The 21,753-nt window shown below is 38.3% G+C and overlaps 2 protein-coding genes across 2 annotated transcripts in view; both read right to left on the bottom strand.

Annotated features, from left to right (window-relative positions):
- The window catches only part of MRPS6 (mitochondrial ribosomal protein S6), a 69,440-nt gene that overhangs the window by 35,406 nt on the left and 12,281 nt on the right, over window positions 1-21,753 (bottom strand). The window lies entirely within an intron of this gene.
- SLC5A3 (solute carrier family 5 member 3) lies at window positions 1,296-20,074 on the bottom strand. The gene is made up of 2 exons (XM_055105226.2): window positions 19,703-20,074; window positions 1,296-12,682 (listed from the first exon to the last, which is right to left on the bottom strand). Exon 2 carries the CDS (start codon window positions 12,346-12,348, stop codon window positions 10,192-10,194), a length of 2,157 nt encoding a protein of 718 aa, XP_054961201.1. The 5' UTR covers window positions 12,349-12,682; window positions 19,703-20,074; the 3' UTR covers window positions 1,296-10,191.

The following is a 21,753-nucleotide window of genomic DNA, read 5'->3' as shown; positions in this document are numbered from 1 at the left end:
TAGGGGTTCAAGTTTGATGAGAAATAGGTTATTTACATGGTTTTTAATATCCCCCCACTAATTACATATTACCAAAGGGAAAAAATAGTAACTAACACTGGAGAAACCTGGTGGACACCACCTTAACCAAGATCAAAGTTAGTATCGATAATGGGACAACACATCCAATGCCTCCTAATGTGAGGCTTTAGGGATGTAGCATCACTTTTGTATTTCTGCCAAAAATGCATAGTGTGAATCTAATCATGAGGGAACAGACAAACCCAAACTGAAAAGGGACAGTCACAAAATGATTGGCCTGTATTACTTTAAAAATGTCAATACCGGCTGGGCACAGTGGCTCACGCCTGTAATCCCAGCACTTTGGGAAGCTGAGGCAGGTGGATCACCTGAGGTCAGGAGCTCAAGACCAGCCTGGCCAACATGGCAAAGCCATATCTCTACTAAAAGTACAAAAATTAGCCAGGTGTGGTGGCGCATGCCTGTAATCCCAGTTACTCAAGAGGTTGAGGCACGAGAATTGCTTGAACTCAGGAGACAGAGGCTGCAGTGAGCCAAGATCGCACCACTGCATTCCAGCCTGGGCGACAGAGCAAGTCACATTTCCCCTCCACCGCCAAAAAAAAAAAAGTCAATACCGTGAAAGACAAAATCCAAGAAGTAGTCCAGATTAAAGGGGGCAAAAGACATAAAAGCTAAATGCAATGAACTGGCTTCTGAAAGGGAAGGAAAAGCTGCTATAAAGACATTACTGGACCCAGGAATATCTGAATAGTCTTTTGATTCAAAATCACTGTTTCTGTCCAGTTTGATAACTATGAGTGACTGTTCTTAAGAAATATACACGCAAAGTACTCAGGGAGTAAAGGGGAACAATGTCTGCAAATAGTATCTCAAATGGTTCAGAAAAAATATTTATGCTTCAGAAGAATGGCAAAGCCAATGTGGCAGGCAGTATGTTAATCCCCAGTGAGCCTGGATGAAGTCAAGTCCTAAATTCCTCATTCCATTCTTAACAACTTTCCTATAACTTGAAATTTCAAAATTGGAAGTGAAAAAATTAAGAATATTTTAATTTACTCTATGTTTTACATATAATCCTATTCTCAGTCAATACCTGTGAGTCAGTGTTTACAAAGATTAAAAATGACAAAAATTAGTAGGGGGAAATTCACTGGAAACCATTCATGGGCCAAGGGCAAAAGAAACTGAGGTACAAACTCTTCTTCAACTCTGAGATCCAGAACACTACATTGTGGCGGTGTTCATACTGAAAATACTTAGTCACAGAAATATAAATTTTTCATTTTATTCAAAGTTGGTACAGAATTGCTAACATTTCCATAAAATAATTACTATACTTCAGTTACAGGACAAAATACCACAGAAAGGAATGTACTTTGCAAGAAATGTAGTTCATCTTAAGTTTCCAAATACTTTTGAAGGCTAATGCAGCAGCTGGCAAAATAACACACAGTACACAAAGAACAGTGTATTTTACAGAGTCAGTAATGAAAACTGACAGCTCTTTAGCAGATATGCTTTTTTCATTTTTTAAACAATAACACTTTCAAAAACACATGAAACCAAGATCATACATGTTTACAATTTTAAAAAATCAGATTGTACACAGTAGGTTAGAATAGACAAGTTAGAATTGTCATGATTTTAACAATCTTAAATCTACAATTTCAACTGTACTCCTTTCAATATAGAAATAACCTTCTTTATACCAAATTCTACTTTCTGCTTGCAACTAAAACACTGTACAATGAGATGGATCCAATTAGTCAAACCTTAAAATTAAAAAAGCTGTAGACAACAGAAGGTAAACTGGAAATCCATTTACAATTCAAAAAACTCACTAATAACAAAATTAATGTTCATCAACTTCATTTATAATCACATTTGGTCTACAATGCCTAACTAAAATGACACATGTACACAATACACACCCCCAGTGTACTAACTGGTCTCTTACAAAAAATCTGAACAAAGCATCATAAGCAGGACACTGGGAAGAACATTTTTCAATGTAGACATTTTTTAAAAATGCATTAATACTTACATATCAAAATTACTAGATAAAAGCAGCAGCACTCTGCTGACATTTGGCTTAAAAATAAATGAATGAATGAAGCAATTTCACAGGATATTATTAGAAAAAGAATTGGTTTTCTTCTTGAAGAAGACTACTAACTTTTGCACAGCAACTATTTTTGATATCCATCTTATCAAAAAGAAAAAAGAAAGCACTGAGAAGTGTAACACAGTTCATACATGATTGCCAACATGGGTCTGGACAAAAGAAAATGGGATGTCCAAGCAAAGAACGGGTAAATCCCTGCTCTATTTCTGAACTCTGCTGGCAATCTATAAACTGAAGCAGTAACAGTGGGGGAAAGCAAGGGAACAAATTCCATACCATCATCTGACACTAATGGAGTATGGCATTATTAAAAAAAATAAAGCTTTTGCATTTTAATAACCCCACAGAAAAGTCTGTGAGCAAAAGACTTGATCTGTTTGCCACTCAAAAGTTAGAGATCTCACAGTGAAATCAGAAAACTCTAATTATACATATTTACACTGCTAGGACTACTTTTCACCTAGGCTAATTAAAGCAGTTCTCCATGAAATTATAGATGAAAGGCATTTCTGCCAAAGAAATCTCCAGAAGCATTTTTTTGTACAGTTCTTACAAACTATCTTAAATTTAAAAACATGTAAAGGTACAGAACACATAGTACGTAGGATTAACAGGTTATAACAGCTTTGCATGATCACATGTTGCTAAGCCAAGGATGTTCCTCAAACTTCTCTTTCCTGCACTTCTGGTAATCTTCTTCCCCTCATCCCCCCATGCCTGAGGTTTGATATTCTCAAATAATGTGGTAGGCTCATTCCTGGCTAGCTTTTTGCTGGCAAGAATAATCTCTCCCTCAAAGTGTTCAGGTTAACTCTTCTAAAACATCTCATATTAGTCTACACCAGATATAGTCTTCCTTCTAGATATATTAGAGTTGACCAAGTCTTTCCCTAAAAGGGTAATTATATAAAAGAGTAGGAACAAAGGTAGTCATTTCTCTCTCATTCTGAGAATTACATCTTTTAACACATGGGCAAAATTTAAGACAAAGACATTCATTCATTCTTGATAAACAAGCTACTCGGAGGTGAAGTGAGGAGGTGGAAAAGGGCAATGCTGAGTAGAAGAACATACGTTTTCTTCTGCACACACATTAACAGATTTCATCTCATCTAGACTAGAAGAGGGTTAATGGGACAAGTGAAAGAATCCTCTCCACCCCATTGTGAAAAGCAAAGTAGCTCCTCTAGCAAATATGCTTCAGAATTAGTCTGATGCTCAGAACACTCAGATCAAATTATCCTTTATTAAAATGAAGCACAGTCAAGTATAGGAAAAAAATAAAGGTAACTTCATCTCTCACATACAAACGTACACAAAAAAAATCAAAGACAAGTAGTATTTGCCCTGTTAAAGTATGACTTTCTGCATGTTTGGGGGGCGCACTGTTAAGAGGTAATATTTCCTAAAAGATTTAAGATTTTTTACAAAAAACCCCACTCACACTACAGCTTAAAACAGAAATATGTCACCTGTTCCACCCACCAAAAACCTAGACATCTGTCCCTATTTCTCTAGTTTCAAGTTGCAGTAAAAAGCCCTCAAACCCCATTTTAGCTAGTAACCCCCAAATATAATTTTGGCATTCTTGACATTTATATTCTCTCCCTCCATCAATGTGGTACAAACTTATTGAGATTATTCCTTTGGATCCCTTACCATTAGGACCAGTTTAGATACCGCATTGTCTTGGGCTTATCAATACTGTAGTCCTCATAGCAACTCTCAGACAAATACCTGGTGGCCTTTATGACTGGCACTTGTGGGATACAGAGAATACTATTAGTCTTGTGCTTTCTATGTGTGGGTACACTAATGTGTGAACACGATTTTGTGCTTTCTATGGACTTTAGCTTTCTATCATGGAATATAAACTGTTGTCACGTACCTGTTCTCGATATACCTATCAACCTACAATGGAAACACAACAAAATTAAGATCACAGAACATAAGTAACTTTAAGTTTTTAATGGATATAAAAGAAACAACATTTAGGCTACAACACAAATACAGAACTACCTGGTTTCACTGAACCTAAATAAAGGCTGCACATAAAGTATGTCAATGTAATGCATGTTTTTTTTTTTTTTTTTACTTCCTTCACTAGTTACGACAAAATTTAAGAGGAATAACAAATACAAATTTTCTGTTAAGAACGGAAAGGTGCAAACTAGCAGAGTCAATACTGGTAACCAGAAGGCACTAATCCAAACACATAAATTTCAAAAGCTGGTTATATTATGGAATACCATATATACTGGCCTTTGCCAGTTTGGGATTTCTGCAATAGCAATAAGCCTCGTTTCTGTTTCCAATTATAACAACAAAAAGATGAGTTACTAATGAACATTCCACTTACAGAAGTCTAGGCTATGTTGATAAATTGAAAACTTATCTAGACTACTCTGTCCAAGAGCAATAAAAAGTAAACACTCTTTTATCCAGCAGCACTAGGAAACAGGGTGAATTTACCAAGATAAATTAGGTTGGGGATACCTACTGCCAACTTGTGCGGTTGTCGAATTCACTGTAATATGTATTCCTCTTATTGATAGAGCTCTGAATGTAAACAACCTAGAAGTGAGGGGGAAAGCTTCAGTATCATGGACAACAATTATGTTATAATTGTGGTATAGTGGTATAGAGCAAAACCACTGTTCCTACACTACGAAAAATCTGAGACCACTGTGTTTTGTCTTGATTTGCTCGCTCTTCAGCTGCTTACTTTATTCTAGCATCCTTTCTCTTCAAGCAAGCTGTGAACCCAGGTAACCAAATTTAAGAGTCATTACATAAAGTACAGTTATTGGTTTAAGTCAATAGCCTCAGACTATGTATGGTACTGCCCAAAAAGTAAAGTGCACAAGATTAGCAATGATACAGATATACCAAACAGTTTTTGTTTATTTCTGAGTGAAAGACTATATGCCAATGGTTAGGGTTGTTGGTTACCGGATAAATTAGGTGCTTACCCCAAAACAAAAAAACTAATCCCTCTTTTTATAAAGAAGTTTAGATGGAAACAGAAACAGAAATTACATCAATTCTCACAACATTCCTTTAAAGGTGAATCAGTAATTTAAAGCCTTATTCTCAGCATTGGAGAGAGAGAAGTTTAAATAAAAACATTTATATGACTACTAAGTGAATAATGGTGTGGGACTCACCACTGGCAAAGCTAGTTAATTACTTTGAACCTTAACTAAATTCTCTCCTAGGAGTCAAAGTAGCTGAACAGCTGAAGTATTCCAACAGAGGACAGTCTGACAAAAACATTCCATATTAAGTGACCTTGATAGAAGAAAAAGATTTGCAGCCCTAAGTTAACCAAGTCTAGCAATCGAAAGATTACTTTTTCACAATCCAGCCTCATACCTTCCAGTACAAAAGGGTTCCTCTATATGCCAACTAATTCCAAATTTTTACTTTTACTGCAAAAAAACCTTTTTGGCATCAAAACTCCATTGTTTCTCTGCACTCTGACACCATCATTTCAAAGGGGCTCACATAAATGATCACTACTGCTCTCTCCCTAATTTTTGAAAAAGGAGTTTTGAGAATAAAACAGTGCTTTTATTATTAGCCAACACAAAGTGTGAGAAAATCATTCCTGAGAATTAACATTTTAAGCTAACAGAAATTCAGTATACTTAAAACATAATTATATTTAATGAGTCATTATTTGGATCTAAAAGTCCTCAATACTGGGGCAAAACATCACTTTCACACACCATGCCTATATGCCTTAAAGTGAACTAAGCTGACAAAAAAATCAAAATTTGAATTTGCTAAGTGCTGAAAAGACTAGGTGTAGAACTGACACAGCAATGTGAAGGAAGACAAAGAGAAAGACCAGTCTCTCTGAATGGTAAGTGGGCATATACACATATAGAAACAGATCCCATTTGTAAAGAAGTCTGCTCAGGCTATTATCAACACTGAAATGCCTTCAACAACCTAGCATCTGGCTAATGCAAAATCTCACAAATACTGAAGCCTCAAAGCATTTTTCTACTAAATTATCTCTACTGTGGTAACAAACTTCGTACTTTATAATGCTTAACATCAAACCAGGGTTTAAAAAGCTGAAATTTATTTATTGGTGCCCTAATTTATATGGGGAGGAGTTTAAAGTAGCTGAGAGCCAAGGTGCTTCAAGCTCTAAATCTAATGAAAATGATTCTACATATGCAGATTTTAAGCTAATATTTGTTGTCTTTTACCAACGGGCTAATATCTGTGTCACCCAGGTACTTATCTCACTTAATCATTTTTCTGATTTCTTAGGAAAATTTTGTCCTGGCAAGTCTCTGTAGTCACGTAATTTAACAGGAAAGGTCTTGTATACATCTCTCTATCCAAACCTAGGAAATAGTGAGGTGTCACCACCAACGACCCATGTGATCCCTTTCCAGTCATCATGCCTCTGATGAAAATGAGCCAGGAGAATCAACATAAGTTAACCCTGTAAGCTTTAACACTGCCAAGCAGGAACAGGGAAGACCTAACCTTTGAGTAGCAAGTAACTGAGTAGCTAATAAGCCGCTTTATTTGGTGGTAAAGAATGAAAATAACCCACAGGCCACACCAAATGATATTCAAAGTCAGAGGGGAAGATCCATATGCCTACTATAAAGAAAATAAGCCATGGACTGCGAATACAGACACACTCGATTGGCTCTCACAAGACTTAACCCCTTGCTTAGCCTCAAGTTACAGAAGTGCATAACAACCCCCTCAACTCAGTTCTTAAAATGTGAAGTTTCACAGAGTGATGGGTCCCAGCTAATTTCTTTTGGTATCATCCCTAAGAGCTATGGCTACACAACCCTGGCCAGCCTCTTTGTGCCAAAATACAATGGATCCTTTGAGCCAAGTGAAAAGGAAGCCCTAGGAGATGGGATCTATTGAATTTAGGCCGAAGGACACAGCACCATTGCTATTGCTTGATGCTTCTCTAATCTAAAGACAAAGCATAATTACCCCCAGGAAAGAATAGCTGGGGAAGAAGAAATCGGCTCAAGTGTTTACTCTCTGGGGGTGGCAGAACAGAATATTCTGAAAGATGACCAGGGAAATTAGAGGTCCCACAAAATACGCAATAATCATCCTGCATACCAATGTAATACGCCCTTCTCATCAGATCTTGAGATGAAAATTGCCTGAGAAGACAAAAGTCTAAGAACTGGGGATACCATTAACACCTGGTAAGACATTTATTTTTCTCTACCTTCCAAGACCAGTGTCCTCACCTCATTTTGACTTTTAGCTATTCTAGTCAATATCAATCTTCAATTCTGAACCTTAGCTTGAGCTAATATAAAAATATACACATGTTAATGTCTAAAGACCAATGTCATCATTTAGGACCCATTTAGTCAGTGTAAAGTATGAACATTTTGCTAGCTTAAGACAGTCCATGTATCATTCCAGGAACATCATTCTAATGAAATATAGATTGAAGACTGGTCCCTGAATTAAGTTGCAATCAGCAATTCACAAACTTACTCGAGCACATTATCTATTACTGGGAAGCAATAAGAAAGACAAGCTTCAGGGACTTTAGTCTAAATAAAATGATGTTTATACTGGCAAGAATAAACAATTCTAATGAATATGCTAATAGTCATTCCTTATTTACAGACTTTAGTACTCTAAACTTGACCTACTGCTATATACACACAGACACAAGATGATGTACCTTATGTATCTAAGACAAGAGCAGAAAGAAGGTAGAGGGACCCTAATTCTCCAAACTACTAGGACGCAATGTTAAATAAAGGGAGAAAAAAAAAAATCACAAACACCTCCTATTCATTTACGCTGGATATGGAAGAGATAGGCTGCCCAGCCAATATGTCAATTATCACTGAATTACACAGTAGTGTGGTTCAAAGAAAATTTTAGTTCTTACAACTTAACGTTAATTTGAAAAATCCAAGATCTTATTATTTTCCCAAACACCAAAAGGTTGTCCCAAAGGAAGAACAGTTCCTTTGAAAAAACAGGACAAAACATTGACAACCATTTGTCCAGACACATCTGAACAAACCATGAGTCCAGATTTGGAGACCTGGTTTCTGTTCTTCCCAAAAAAGACTTCATAACCTTGGACATGTCGCAGCCTCAACTTCCAAACAAGAAAATGATGAGCTCTATCTATTTGGCCCCCAAATTATAAACCTCAAGAATAAAATTGAGAAAAAAATTCTACAAGGCACTCTAAGCTCTTCAGAAATACATGCTATTCATACATAAATTATTTTTTCATTTACAGACTCAGTCCTTCAGAAAGCCTCCTGATCATGGGAAGACACTATGCTACCTGACAATTTCTAAAATTAACTTTGGACTAATCAAGTCCATCATAATGAAACTAGTTTATAGACTACAAAAAAATTAAAAAGACTGAGTTTTGATTCAAAATCTACAAAAGTATTTATGAAAGTAATTTCCCTAAATACAAGCCTAGTAAAATCATGCAATCTAAAAAGTATCAGAGATTAAAGAAGGTCAAAGAAAGTACATAATTTGCTTCCTTCATCTTTCATGGAGGACAAAGGACAGTGTTGAGCATACGAAGACACAGAAGTACGTAATCTGTAGAGCTTTTCTCTAACATCTTTTGTACCCTGTACCCACTAGCTGCAAGTGGGTGCCAAGCCATGTCAAGTTAGAGTCCTATAATTACACAGTCCTGTAATACCCTCCACAAGACACACTACTAATCCCAAAAGTTCTTGTTTGGCACCTCTCAAACATGCTATCCATCCTACAGAAAGACTATATTGACAACCTAACAACAGCAAAGTATGCACTGAGTTTTCTGTTACCGATGGCCAGTTTGCACTGAAACATCCTTATGCTCTAAGTCACTACAACAAAAATGTAGAGGCTGTGTACAGATGGAAAGTCTTTTGAGGAAAAAAAAAATCAGGGAAAAACTTATCAAGGATGCAATAAGATATCAGAATTAAATTTTCCCTCTAAAAATTCAACCTTGATATATCATGATCTAATCAAGTAGAGCAATCCAGCACACAAAGGCAGCGTCAATTTTTCTTCAGGTTTCTGGACATATCTTCCAACTGGATCCACTTAGGAAGGCATTTGGCTAATAATTTTTCCAAATAACAAGAATAAAGCTAGAAAATTAGCAGAATATATGAGTAATCATCTGATTAGCATAAGTTAATCAAACACTGCTTAGGGGGCTGGTCATTTCCAAACTATATAAACAACCTTAATATGATCAATAAATATGGGGATCATCAGCAACATTTACTTCATTTTCTCCCCCATAATCATTTAACAACACAATCATGACATGTAACTTTACAGGCAGACTTGTTGGTCATTTCAGTATGGTTCACTTAAACTTGAAAGTAGAAAGAAAAAAAAAAGGAACTGAAACAAAGTTTTTCCCTAACATTCCATATACTGGTGGTACAAAAATACCTACAGGAAAACATTCTTTCTTTTGGCAATCAGAATCCGTAGGCCCATGCTAACAAAATGAACCTGGCAAATGAACTTGTCCTGAAACAAGTATCACACAAGCACATTCGATTTTCAGTACATAACTGATTGTACAATGTCTAAGAAATAAGTTTTTCTTAATGGTAGGAGGGATTACAGAGACAGAAAAAAAAATTTAGAAATGAGCAAATCTTCTACTTCAGGGTAAGGTCTGCCAAGACTTGGCAGTGCAGACAGTATACCTTAATTCATGGTAACTTAACATATATTCTGCTCTAAGTGCTCTGTGAGAATAATTGGTCTCTCCTTACTTTGGTATGCAAAATTTAAAACCACATTTGCACAATTCAGTCTGTTAAGTTTTGCTTCACTTAAGTTGAAGATTTACTTTAATCCATCTCTGGGAAAATAAAGTCTTGTAATTAGATGATTTTCTGCTAAGTAAAATTTGGCTAAAACCTACGGCGTAAACAATGCCTGAGAGATGCAACAGTTACATAACTTTTTTTCCCCAAAGACCAGTCAGTATTGTCTTAAGTTAGTGTCTCACCATATCCTTAAGTTCATAAGGAGAAATAAACAAACATGAAAATTCCAAGTGAACACACAGCAAAAAGTCCAATATTTAGTATTACTTTAACTTGCCGAGTCTCTTCTAGCATCTGTAAACAAACAGCCTCCTCCTCCATCAGGTCTCTGAGACTCCTCTTGCTGAGGCTCTTACTCTTAAAGCCACAAAACCAGTCTATGAACTTCCAGTACCGACCTCCATCATCCGTTTCTTTCTTTCTCTCTTTCTCACCCATGAGAGCTGCTTGCCCATTAGAGTAAGCGTCAACTGGTGTTTCTGCCTCTGAATGACCTAAGGATGCCACTGGGTTGCCCTCCTCTCTGCAGGTTACCAACAGATTAACATCTTCAGGCTGAAGGCCCTTAATGCTGTCTTCAGATTTCCCGTTGGGAATGATGTGGTTGATGGTCTCATTATTCTCACTGCATCTCAGAATGCTCTTTTCTTGCATTTTGTATGGTTCCTCTTTTGGGGAGCAGTTCTCCTTCACCACCAGGTTCTTCTTAGACCAAAAGGTGGTGGTTCGAATCTGTTCCTTTGTGGGAGGTGGCGTGAGAAGGCTCACAATTACAGTAATGAGTCCCGTGACCCAAAACAATCCTGTGGCCACATACATATAATGGATGTCTTTGATGAAGCCCGGCCTATTATCAGGTTGGTCACATTCTGGGGCACGGTAGGCAAAGGCCAGTATCAAACGGACTGCTCCAAGAACAAAGCCAGCCATTCCACCATAGAAAGCCCCTTGTTCATTGCAGCGCTTCCAGAAAATTGCCAGCAGGAACAAGGCTGCCACTGGGGGTGTCAGGTAATCTGCTACCTCCTGAATGTAAAGGTACATCTGGCCTCCTTGCATCTCCACGATGATTGGCACCCATGCTATGCTGATCACCACCATAAATGCCACAAATATCCTCCCCACAATCATTAACTCCCGGGAGCTTGCGCTCTTGCGGATAAGTTTGTACACATCGAGGGTGAATATGGTACTGGCACTGTTAAAGATAGAGTCTAAGTCACTCATCAGAGCTGCAATCATCACTGCCATCATTAAGCCCCGAAGGCCCACAGGAACCAGCTTCATCACCAGGCGTGGGTAAGCAATATTGGAGCAACCAGCTCTGCTTCCACACACCAGCATGCAGTGCTCTGGGTTGATGCAAGCTATATCATCAGTAAACAGTATCCTGGAAATCATTCCTGGGACAACTATGATAAACATTGGCAGGAGCTTTAAGAAGCCAGCCATAAGAGTAGAGCCTTTGGCATGAGCAATGTTTTTGGCTGCAAGGACCCTCTGCACGATGACTTGGTCAGCACACCAGTACCATACTGAAGCTGGGGTCTGCCCAAGAATGAATCCAGGCCAAGGAACATCTTCATCTGTTGGATTCCGCAGCATTTTCAGGGCTTCTTTCTTAGGGGAGACATTACAAGAATTTGTGTTGGAAAGGTTGTATGTCAATAAGATGGAAGTGACATCGGGTGAGGCCAACATGTACCTTCTCTTAACTTCCTCAAACCCGCCAATCTCCATTATGCTAATAATCATAAGTGTAAGTGCCCCAATGATCATGAGCAGAGCCTGCAGAGTGTCTGTGTAGATCACTGCAACAAGGCCTCCGGTGACAGTCAGCAAAGCAGTCATGCCAATGAGCAGGATGACAGACACATAAAGATTCCAACCCAAAGACTCCTGGATAAAAAGGGCACCCGAATACAGATCCACCGAGAGCTTGGTGAAAATATAGAGAATCAGAGACAAGGCTGCAAAATAGACCTGAATCCTATGGCCACCAAATCGCTTGGACAAGTATTCAGGCATGGTATATACCCCTGACCGGATGTAAATTGGGATGAAAACCCATCCCAGAAGTTGTAAAAGCAGTAAGGCATTGAATTCCCATGCGCCCACTGCAAATCCACTTGCAGCTCCAGATCCTGCCAGCCCAATGAAGTGCTCACTCCCAATATTGCTCACAAACAGAGAGGCACCAATTGCTACCCAGGTCATAGAGCGCCCCGCCAGGAAGTATCCACTCACGGTGCTTCTATTAGATTTCCACATGGCAAAAAAACCAATGCACATGACCAGGATAAAATACAGGGCCACTATGGCAATGTCTGCTGTGTCCAGTACAGCTCTCATTCTGGTAACTTGTGAATAATAGCGTCCAATGACAGAAGTGTCCAACTTTTTATTTATTTTTAGTAACCCCAGCCAAGTCTGTAAACCATACGTGAACTGGACTACACAGAGCAACACAGCAGGTCAAAGTCTTTGTCCTTTGGTTTGCTGTCTTGATGGTGGTGGTTGTGATAAACTTTGAAGAAGACAGTTTAAATTTTCCGCTTCTTAATTGGGATTGAGAACTTAGCTCGTACTCTTAATCCACTCTCCACAAGACCATCAGCATTTACTCAGGTGCTGGAGGAGAAATTCTGAGTTGCAGCTAAGTCTAGTGAAGCCTACTGTACCAACCCTGCAAGGCAGCAAAGACAAAAGACAAAGATTGAATTAGAGGAGGGTCTCACCACGTGATGAGGAAACTTTCAGTCTAGCAAACACGGCGCAACAAGACATTCTTTATAAAAAGAAAAAAAAATTTTTAATACACTTCAGTTCCACAGAAAAGAGCAATCTATATGATCACAGCTGATACTTTTGTCAGTGAGAATATTATCATTTTGAACTAAGGACAAAAATTCATCAAACCTCATAACTAAGTGGCCTAACTTCAGCAGCTAACTGCCTACCACAGCATTGTCCTTTCTTGTCTTACTGTGGTAGTCTCAGATTAGAACAGGCACTAAGATCTTAAAGCACCCTAAAGGGGAGAAAACACTAATTATATTCGTAATAAGGGCACAAAAATGAAATCTTAAAATACTATGAATCCTAAGAGAGTTTGGGGGTAACTTTATGGCCAGTTAGGGTCCTGGATGGAACAGGCAGGTGGTATTTACTAGATGTTATCATCTACCCTCAGAAAATTTAAATACAGAAAACCAAGTACTGCCTAGTCTCTGGAAATGTATTGTTATAAAGCTTCTTAAACTCCAGTAAATGGATATAGTTGTCATACAGTAACCTAGATCTTGTGAGACGCCCCCTGCCCTAATGGGAAACAAGACATTCCACACAAAACTAAAAATATCCAACTTACAAAACAACTCAAAAATTGTAGTATTTCTGCTAGTTAGAAGATGCTGCAAGAAGATAAAAAGCAAACTTTAAAAGAAGCAATTTCCTTCTCTTCCTTTTCATCAGGCAGTATTTCCAAAAGAACCTCTGAGAGAATAACGGCACTGACTAAAGGTGTGATTTTATGTTTTCCTTTTAATGCTTTTTGTTGAAGGGTATAAGAAGCAGAGAAAAGAGGGAGGAGGAGAAAAGTTTTCAGAAGACTAAAAAATGATTTATTATTATGTCCGCCAAACCTCAACAAAACAGACATTTGTGGACCATTAGATAAATCTTCAGTAGGACCATCAGGAATTTTTCAGTTCTGGATTAAGATAATCACTCTGCAAAACAGACATTTAAATATACCTAAAATTAAATGTATTAAAATTTGATGGCTTCTCTCCTGAAAAAGAGACAAATACTAAATTTTCAGTTAATTGTAATTGCAGCTGACAGATCAATACGAAAAACATTTTTATTCAACCTAATGCCTTCCACACATTAACTTCTAAATGATTTCTCCTTTTCCAATAAGGAAACCTCAGAGTAGAATGTTTTTCCATGCTTTTTCTGATGATTCTAGGCATTTTCCTTTTAAGTCCTATAAATTATACTAAAGCTACCTCTTCTCAAAACCGTTCAAAACAGACCACAGTATTAGAAACTTTACAACACACTTCTCACTGACAAAAGGAGCTAAACATAATGCCTAGAGACTACTGCCCTACAAAATTAGGTTCTTAGGTCTAATGCAGAAAAAACTGCCTGGATAGAAATGTCTCAATCCCATCTGCGTGCCTTTTTAAAGCATTAAGCAATACAATAATTATGCTATGAAAAGTGATTTAAATCCTTTCTAAGTGTCAACGGCTGGCATAAATAAGATTGATTGCCAGAGAAAAGCAAAAAAAAAAAAAATCTTAAAAGTTGAGGTTTGTATCACTTCATACCTGCCAAATCCTGAAGATGATCATATTTCTATGACCACCTTCCCCACCCCCAAAAGCTTCCAAGTTTTTAAACAAATGCTTTGACATTATGTAGGAAGAATCATCTAAATTTTTAATAAAATCTAATCAGATGACTAGTAAACATTATTTAAAAAGGTATCGTTAAATGTTTCTGCATAAGGGAAGCTTGTCAATTACAATGAAAACTGCTGTGTCAATTACAATGAAAACTGCTGTTCGCAGTTATGAAACCCTGCCTCCAGGGCTCTCTGCTACCCAACAGCCATCCAAGTCATCCTCAGGCCACTTGTTTCAATTTTCAGAAGGCTACCTGGCTAATCAGGTATCACTCTTCCCAATGGCAGTAGCAACCACGTGCTTTCCAAAGAAGGGAGAGAAAAACACAGTGGGTATTTCTGGTTTCATCTGGCCGTTGGGGGGGAAATAGGGTGGGTTATGTGTCATAGTAGCTGCTGCAGCTTATTTGTTCAGAGAACAAAGTGCTGAAAAAGAAAACAAGCACTTCCTCAATCACTGGGAAGCACTGTTACTATCAGTAACATTGTTCTTCATTGTCAAATCTGATTTATGCAAGGTAAATATAGAAGCTATATTCTGCTGCCTGATGAATGCTCAAACTGCATGAAGTTCTCATGCTAGCCCTAACTCCTAACTTCTCTAGTAAAGTCGCTCTGCCCACAGGAGAGGTAGCAGAGAGTAGCCTAACACTAGCTCAAGGCTGAATTCTCAACTCTCCGCCTAGGCTTCCTCAGATCCTTCAAAGCCACTGCGGACAGTTCCCTTCTCACTGGATACCATACCAGTCTGTGGGTAGGTTTCTAGATTTTTCCAACTTAAACAAAATACATGCAGAGACCAGCACCTAGTAAAGACTGGAAAAGGAAAAACAAAACCAAAAACAGGTCAATTTGGTTTGTAGAAATATATAAAATACTATAATGCAATACAGCTATATTTTACACTCTAGTCATAGTCACAGCCTTGAATTTCAGTCTTTCAAGAGATAAACTACATTCCTTAAAAATGGTTCTGAATATACAGTATGTTATATATATATGTTTTTCTTCCTTTTAAAGAAGTAAACATTTCTTCAACAAAATACAATGAGCACTGTCCAGGGTTCCCTTATTTTTATAAGAATACACATGGAAGAATCTTCAGGTAACATGAGGCTTTTTAACTTGTATTTTTATATTTATATATGCTTTTTGTCACAGTTCACCATTCACGCAAACCTCTCAAGTAAAAATTATAAGACAATAAAATAGGTATAGTTATGAAAAGCATGTAGGTGGGTTCCTTGGTAGTCCATTTTTTTCTTAAAAAGCTTCTGTAATGGGAGTAATACTTGTAGAATGCAAAAAGAAACAGTCCCCTAGTGGTGATGAGCAGATTTAGCCAAACCTTGAACACAAAGGTGCTTTGAAACAGAGCAGATTCCCCTTCTTCCCAAAAGAGAAGGCATCCTTCTCAGAAAGTAGTATTTTATTGTTTTGCACAGAATTAGAATGCAGTTTTGGTTCTATTCCACGCATCTGGATAAATTAAATTGCAACTGAAGAATTAATCCAAATAGAGAAGTGTAAATATAAATATTTGCTGCATTTGACCAAATAGAAAGAGAAAAAAAGGTAAGACCAAATTTAAATAAGCACTCCTTCAGGTGATATAACCATGTTAACCAAAATGTAATTAGTTATCATGACCAGATCTCTCTAGTACTGTCTGGGTGACCATATAATTTATCTTCCAAACCAGAAACTTATTCTGGAACTATATGTAAACTGCAGGATATATGGGCACTCTATCAAAAAAATAATAAAATAAAAAACCACCTGCCACAAAAACCAAACAAGGAACAAGAAAAATTATCTCCTATACTCAGGGCTTCAAGTCATAATAAGTTCAATGACACAGGCGGGCCTGCAAAGAGTAGTACGCAATAATCTTAAACGTGACCAAACAACCACCTCTTTAGCTTTGGAGTCAATTTACAAACCACACACTGAAGGTACAATCTGAGACGCCTAGTCCAGCACTCTGTCAATGGTAAGCCTGATAAGCCCTGCTCATCCTCTGATCCAAATGAAAAATATTCACTTAGCCAGCTAATAATTTAAGGGTTATAGAACACACAGACACCTCTGAAAACCTAATTACCTGAATTACAATCACTTTTGTGTAACCTACCAAAAACAAAAAACATGGGCATACCCAAGCTTGTTTTCTCCCCACCCCAACAGGCAGATTTCATGATTCTGTAAGAAGGGAGGTGGGTGTAGGTACCACATCTATGTAGGTGGCACGGTACAGAAGAAAACAGCACAGTTTTTAAGGGCTGGGTTCCATGCTCCGTCACTTCCTAACTGTAGGATCTCAGGCAACAACTTCATCTCTATGAGCCTCAACAAGTCTCAACTGTCTGGCTTTTAAAATGAAACCAACTTGCTCCTTATGATTTATAAGGAATAAGTAACAGAGAAAGCTAGTATTGCCCAGTGCAATGGGGAGGTGGCTCAGTAAATGTCAGTTTACTCCCTACAACCTGAATATACTAGAAGTGATATTAGTTCCTTTCAAATTAAACTGTCAACTATGTGCAAGGCATATTAGGATTTTCCCAAGTTATTTATATATAGAAGAATTAGATAAAATAATGCATTAAAGATGCAGCTCTCTCAAACATTTTAGACTCCCAACTGTCTCATCAACTATTAGCTCCTACTTAAATCACTTCAAGTAAAATACAAAAAGAAAAAATGTATATAAAATTCTTAAGACTTTTCATACATGCTTTCACTTTTGTCACCTTGACTCAAGGTCTAGGAAAGCAAATTCCTGTGGTGGAATAGACTACTAACGCTTGATGCAGAGTGTATGTGTACTCACATAGGACTGTCCTCAACCCCTGCTTACTTTAAAAATGTGGAGCAAGGATACTGTAGCGGTTCATCAGTAACACAAAGAGCAAAACAGGTTTTCCTAATATAACTGGCCTGAACTCCAGCCAGTTTTAAATTGTAAGTGGAGCTAAAGACAACACTACAGATTAAGTATCCCTAATGCAAAAATACAAAATCTGAAATGCTCCTCCCAAATCCAAAACTTTTTGAGAACTGACATGATGCTCAAAGGAAATGCTCACTGGAGCATTTTGGGTTTGAGATGTTCAGATTTGGGATGCTCAGCCACCAAATAATATGCAATATCCCACAATCCAAAACACTTCTGGTCCCAAGCATTTAAGATACGGGATATTCAACCTGTACCGTAATGTTTTAACCATCCCTAAAATATAAAGAATTTGCCCTTAAATCTTTTTGACAAAACATTTCTATTAAACTTGCACCCTCAAGTTTTTAAAAGTTATTAATTATACAAAACCCCGATTGGACTCAAATGGTGCTGAAGCTGTATTCTGATGGGTGAAGTTGAGGCAGAGTAGGGAGGGACTGCGGCCCTCCTCCCAACCCTCTACCACCAGAACAGCTCTACTTTTATCAGTTTCTCCCGGGACAGGAGTGGGGAGGGGTTAAGAATGGATAATTTCCGAAGTAAACCATTTCCTCAAAATCTTATTTACCTAGAAAAGTTCATAAACCACCAGATTTACTTCATCCATATACACTCCGCCCAAGATATATTCATTTTAACCTGATTCTACCAATAAGTTTGGCTCATCATGAATTTTTTTATAGAAATCTCAGAGAAATAAGACCTTGTAGATATGGCAGTCAGGGAGGGAAGAACAACTATGAAACTACTACTGGTTTTAACTTTTATGTGAATGATACTAGATCACATATAGGAGCAAACTCCCAACAACCCATTTTGTTAAAGATAAATGAAAACACGAAATAACAGGCTGGGCGTGGTGACTCACACCTGTAATCCCAGCACTTTGGGAGGCCAAGGCGGGTGGATCACTTGAGGCCAGGAGTTCGAGACCTGCCTGGCCAAACCTCATCTCTAAAAAAACACAAAAATCAGCCAGGTGTGGTAGCACACGCCTGTAATCCCAGCTACTCAGGAGGCTGTGGCAAGAGGATCACTTGAACCCAGAGAGGTGGAGGTTGCAGTGAGCCGAGATCACACCTCTGCACTCCAGCCTGGGCAACAGAGCGAGACTGTCTCAAAAAGAAAAGGAAATATGAAATAACAGAGCAGCAATGCCTATTACTATGTAATCTTAACCAAACATTTGTGTAACTCAATAAGAAGAATTCAAGAGGCTCAACACTATCTGCTTGTAAAAGACTGTTTATCAAAGATGAGTTATAAATAATGGAAATTTAAAAAAAAAAAACCTTACACTAACCTAAGTCCTAACACCATCTAGGTACTGTGTCTAGTTTTATGTGCATTACTTTAATCCTTATAACAATCATGAGATAAGTACAATTATTATGACCATTTTACAGATGAGAAAACTGAAGCCATGAGGTAGTATAACTCACCCCAGGCCACAGCTGTCTGTGTTAAAGCCAGGATGTGCACTCACATCTATATGTCTAAATAGCTTTTGCCCTTAATCACTATGCAATACTACCTTCAGTGAAAAGGACATTACTGACAGGAAGAAACATTAACGATATTGATAAAAGATCATGCATGTTTAAAAAGTTGTGCTTGAAAATACACAAGATGGATATGTAACAACTGTTAACAAAGTAAGACTGCAAACAGCACGTAAGATAAAAACCAGTTGAAATCTTTGTGTGATCATGTGAATGGATGTGTATGGATAAAATGAAGAGATTAAAAGTAAAAAGAAGTCCCAGGCATAGGCTTCCCATACAGCAAAGCCCTGATGGGTCAGCTGTAAGACCAGACGTATCTATGTTCTCACCATCCAAGTTCAAGGCTTTCTGCCTTCATTCTTTTTATCAGTGTTAATTAGTCATTCCACCAGAGGGGGAAAAATAGTAAGTCTTAAGGTGTATTCTATACTTGACCCAGTCATCACAGGCTATAGGATTCTATCTAAGCCAATCTTTATCAACTCCCACAACTTTCAAACATTAAGTTAAAAGAATTAGCTGTACAATCTACAAATGCAAGGGTTCTCACAGTAAAATTTATGGACAACTGCTCTTAATGGATGAAGTGTTGTAGTTGCCTGTTGTTCCGGGGTATGAATAATTTGCTCTTGCCCAAAAAATGTGTTCTACTCTCAATCCTCCCCATCTCAGAACAGCAACTTCATCCTCACTATTGCTCAGTCCAAAAATTTTAGTCATCCTTGACTGCTCACTTTCTCCCTCAACCCACATGCAATCAATCCATCAGCAAAGCCTGTTGGCGATACTTAAAATACATCCAGAATCAAAGACAACTACTAGCACCTTAGTTGAAATCACCATTCCATCTCATCCAGATCACTGTCCCAGCCTCTTGTCTCCATGCTTCTGCCCTTGGCCCACTACAGGGCACTAGCACAGCAAGCAGTCAACCCTTTCATCACAATGGACCAAACTAGCCTCTGGGACTGGCTATTTCCTATGCAGGCAACACTTTGTAACCCCAGGTTTCCACAAGACCTGTCTCCTCTCCTTTTACGTCTTTGCACAAAAGTAACTTCCCTGACCATCTCAATGCCTCCCTTCCAACTTTGTATTTATCCATAGTACTCAACACCTAACACGCTATAAAACTTAAACGTTTCTTCTGTCTCCTCACTACCATGTATGTAAACTCCATGAGGGTAGAATTTTCTGTGTTGTTCCCTGATGTGTCCTAGTGTCCAGAACACCATCTTACATATTACAGGTGCTCAAATGTTTGTTAAATAAAAAAATCAAATATTAACAACTAAGTTCTTCGCCATCAAGACTGCTAAACTTCCAATATCCTATATTACCATCAACAGTGGGTTTTTTAAGCAACAAGAGATGCAGATTAAAGAGGCCTAAAGGGAAAAAGAGCCTCCTCCCTCCTCCACCAGTGATCTGCAATCTCAAATAGCTCCAGTTGAGGGTATGTGTAATGACAAGGCAAACTGGACTAGACAAATATGTTCATTCAGATAAAAATCTCAGTGGCCCATGACATAGTAAAAACCTGTATCTGGAGCCACCATCTCCCTCAACCTACCACCTACCACCAGTCTGGCCCACTTCCCTTCACTGTGCTAACTCCACTGTGGAACGTGTTTCAAGTTTTACTGCTGCAACTGTCGACATCCACCTCTTAGTGTGCAGTGATATGTGCAGACCTTCCCTGTGCGTGTCTGTCTGGCAACTGTTCCCACACAGCTGAAAGAGCAGGTCAGTGCCGGCAAGCAACAATTCCCTTCAGCTCACCCAACAGAAACCCAAGCACCCTGATGTCAACTCATGAAGAACTCCCTCTTCCACCTCTCCATTACACTTGAGTTCAGAGTTCCCACAAAACTAAAGAAGTTACCTTAGTAACTAGCATTTACCAAACACCATGTGCCAACCACTATCTTTACACTACATGTTTGAGCTCATCTACCTAACAAAAACCCCAAGAAGCAGACATGATAATGATCCCCAATTTACAAATGAGAAAACTGAGGACATTTGAGAGGATCACTAAGGGAGTTCATGAACATCCTTTCTGAAATAAAGATGAAGAACGCATCCTTTTACAACACCTTTCAGGAAGATACACACACACACACACACACACACACACACACACAAACAAACTAGAAATAAACACAAGTCAGATAAAATCCAGCTAACTGATGCAAAAGGACTAATGTAATGAGAAAAATCACCACCGGTAAGCCCTGAAGTAATGCACCCAGGCTATGAGTACAGGGATGCTACAATTTTCAGGAGAAAGGCTGCTGGGGGACTTCAAAATGGACGCATGCAGCTGCTAACATCTGTACCCACACCAAGAATTAATCTTTTCTCTAAAATGCAGACATGTGTCCCTCTTGATGTGATCTATCCCTCCCAAGACCACTTAAGTGCTCTTACAAAACAAAACAAAACCAAACCTGAATCTAATCAAATTTCTAGAACCTATGGGTCTACAGAAATTACCTGGAATAGAAGAATATATATAAACAGCATAAGTGACCAGCCAAATCCGGAAAGGTAAAGAGTGGGGGGGAAGAAGCTATTACAGAGTAAGAGACTTAAGGTCATTAAGCAAACATAATTTGTGGACCTTGTTTAGATTCAGAGTCAACCAAAACTGTAGACAGACACTTTTGACAATTCAGGGAATTTGAACATGAACATGAGGTGTTAAGGAATTGTAGTTGGGTGTAAAGGCACTACGGTTGTTTAAAAGTCCTTATTTCTGGCCGGGTGCAGTGGCTCACACCTGTAATCCCAGCACTTTGGGAGGCCGAGGCGGGTGAATCACGAGGTCAGGAGATCGAGACCACCCTAGCTAACACGGTGAAACCCCGTCT

The sequence above is a fragment of the Pan paniscus genome, chromosome 22 (genome assembly GCF_029289425.2).
Source record: "Pan paniscus chromosome 22, NHGRI_mPanPan1-v2.0_pri, whole genome shotgun sequence".
Lineage (NCBI taxonomy): Eukaryota > Metazoa > Chordata > Mammalia > Primates > Hominidae > Pan > Pan paniscus.
Note: the sequence above shows the minus strand (reverse complement) of the source record. Positions and strands in the feature narration are given on the sequence as shown.

Bases quoted from the DNA above. Each gene is read 5' to 3' on its own strand.
- SLC5A3 (XM_055105226.2), bottom strand. From the start codon at position 12,348: ATGAGAGCTGTACTGGACACAGCAGACATTGCCATAGTGGCCCTGTAT.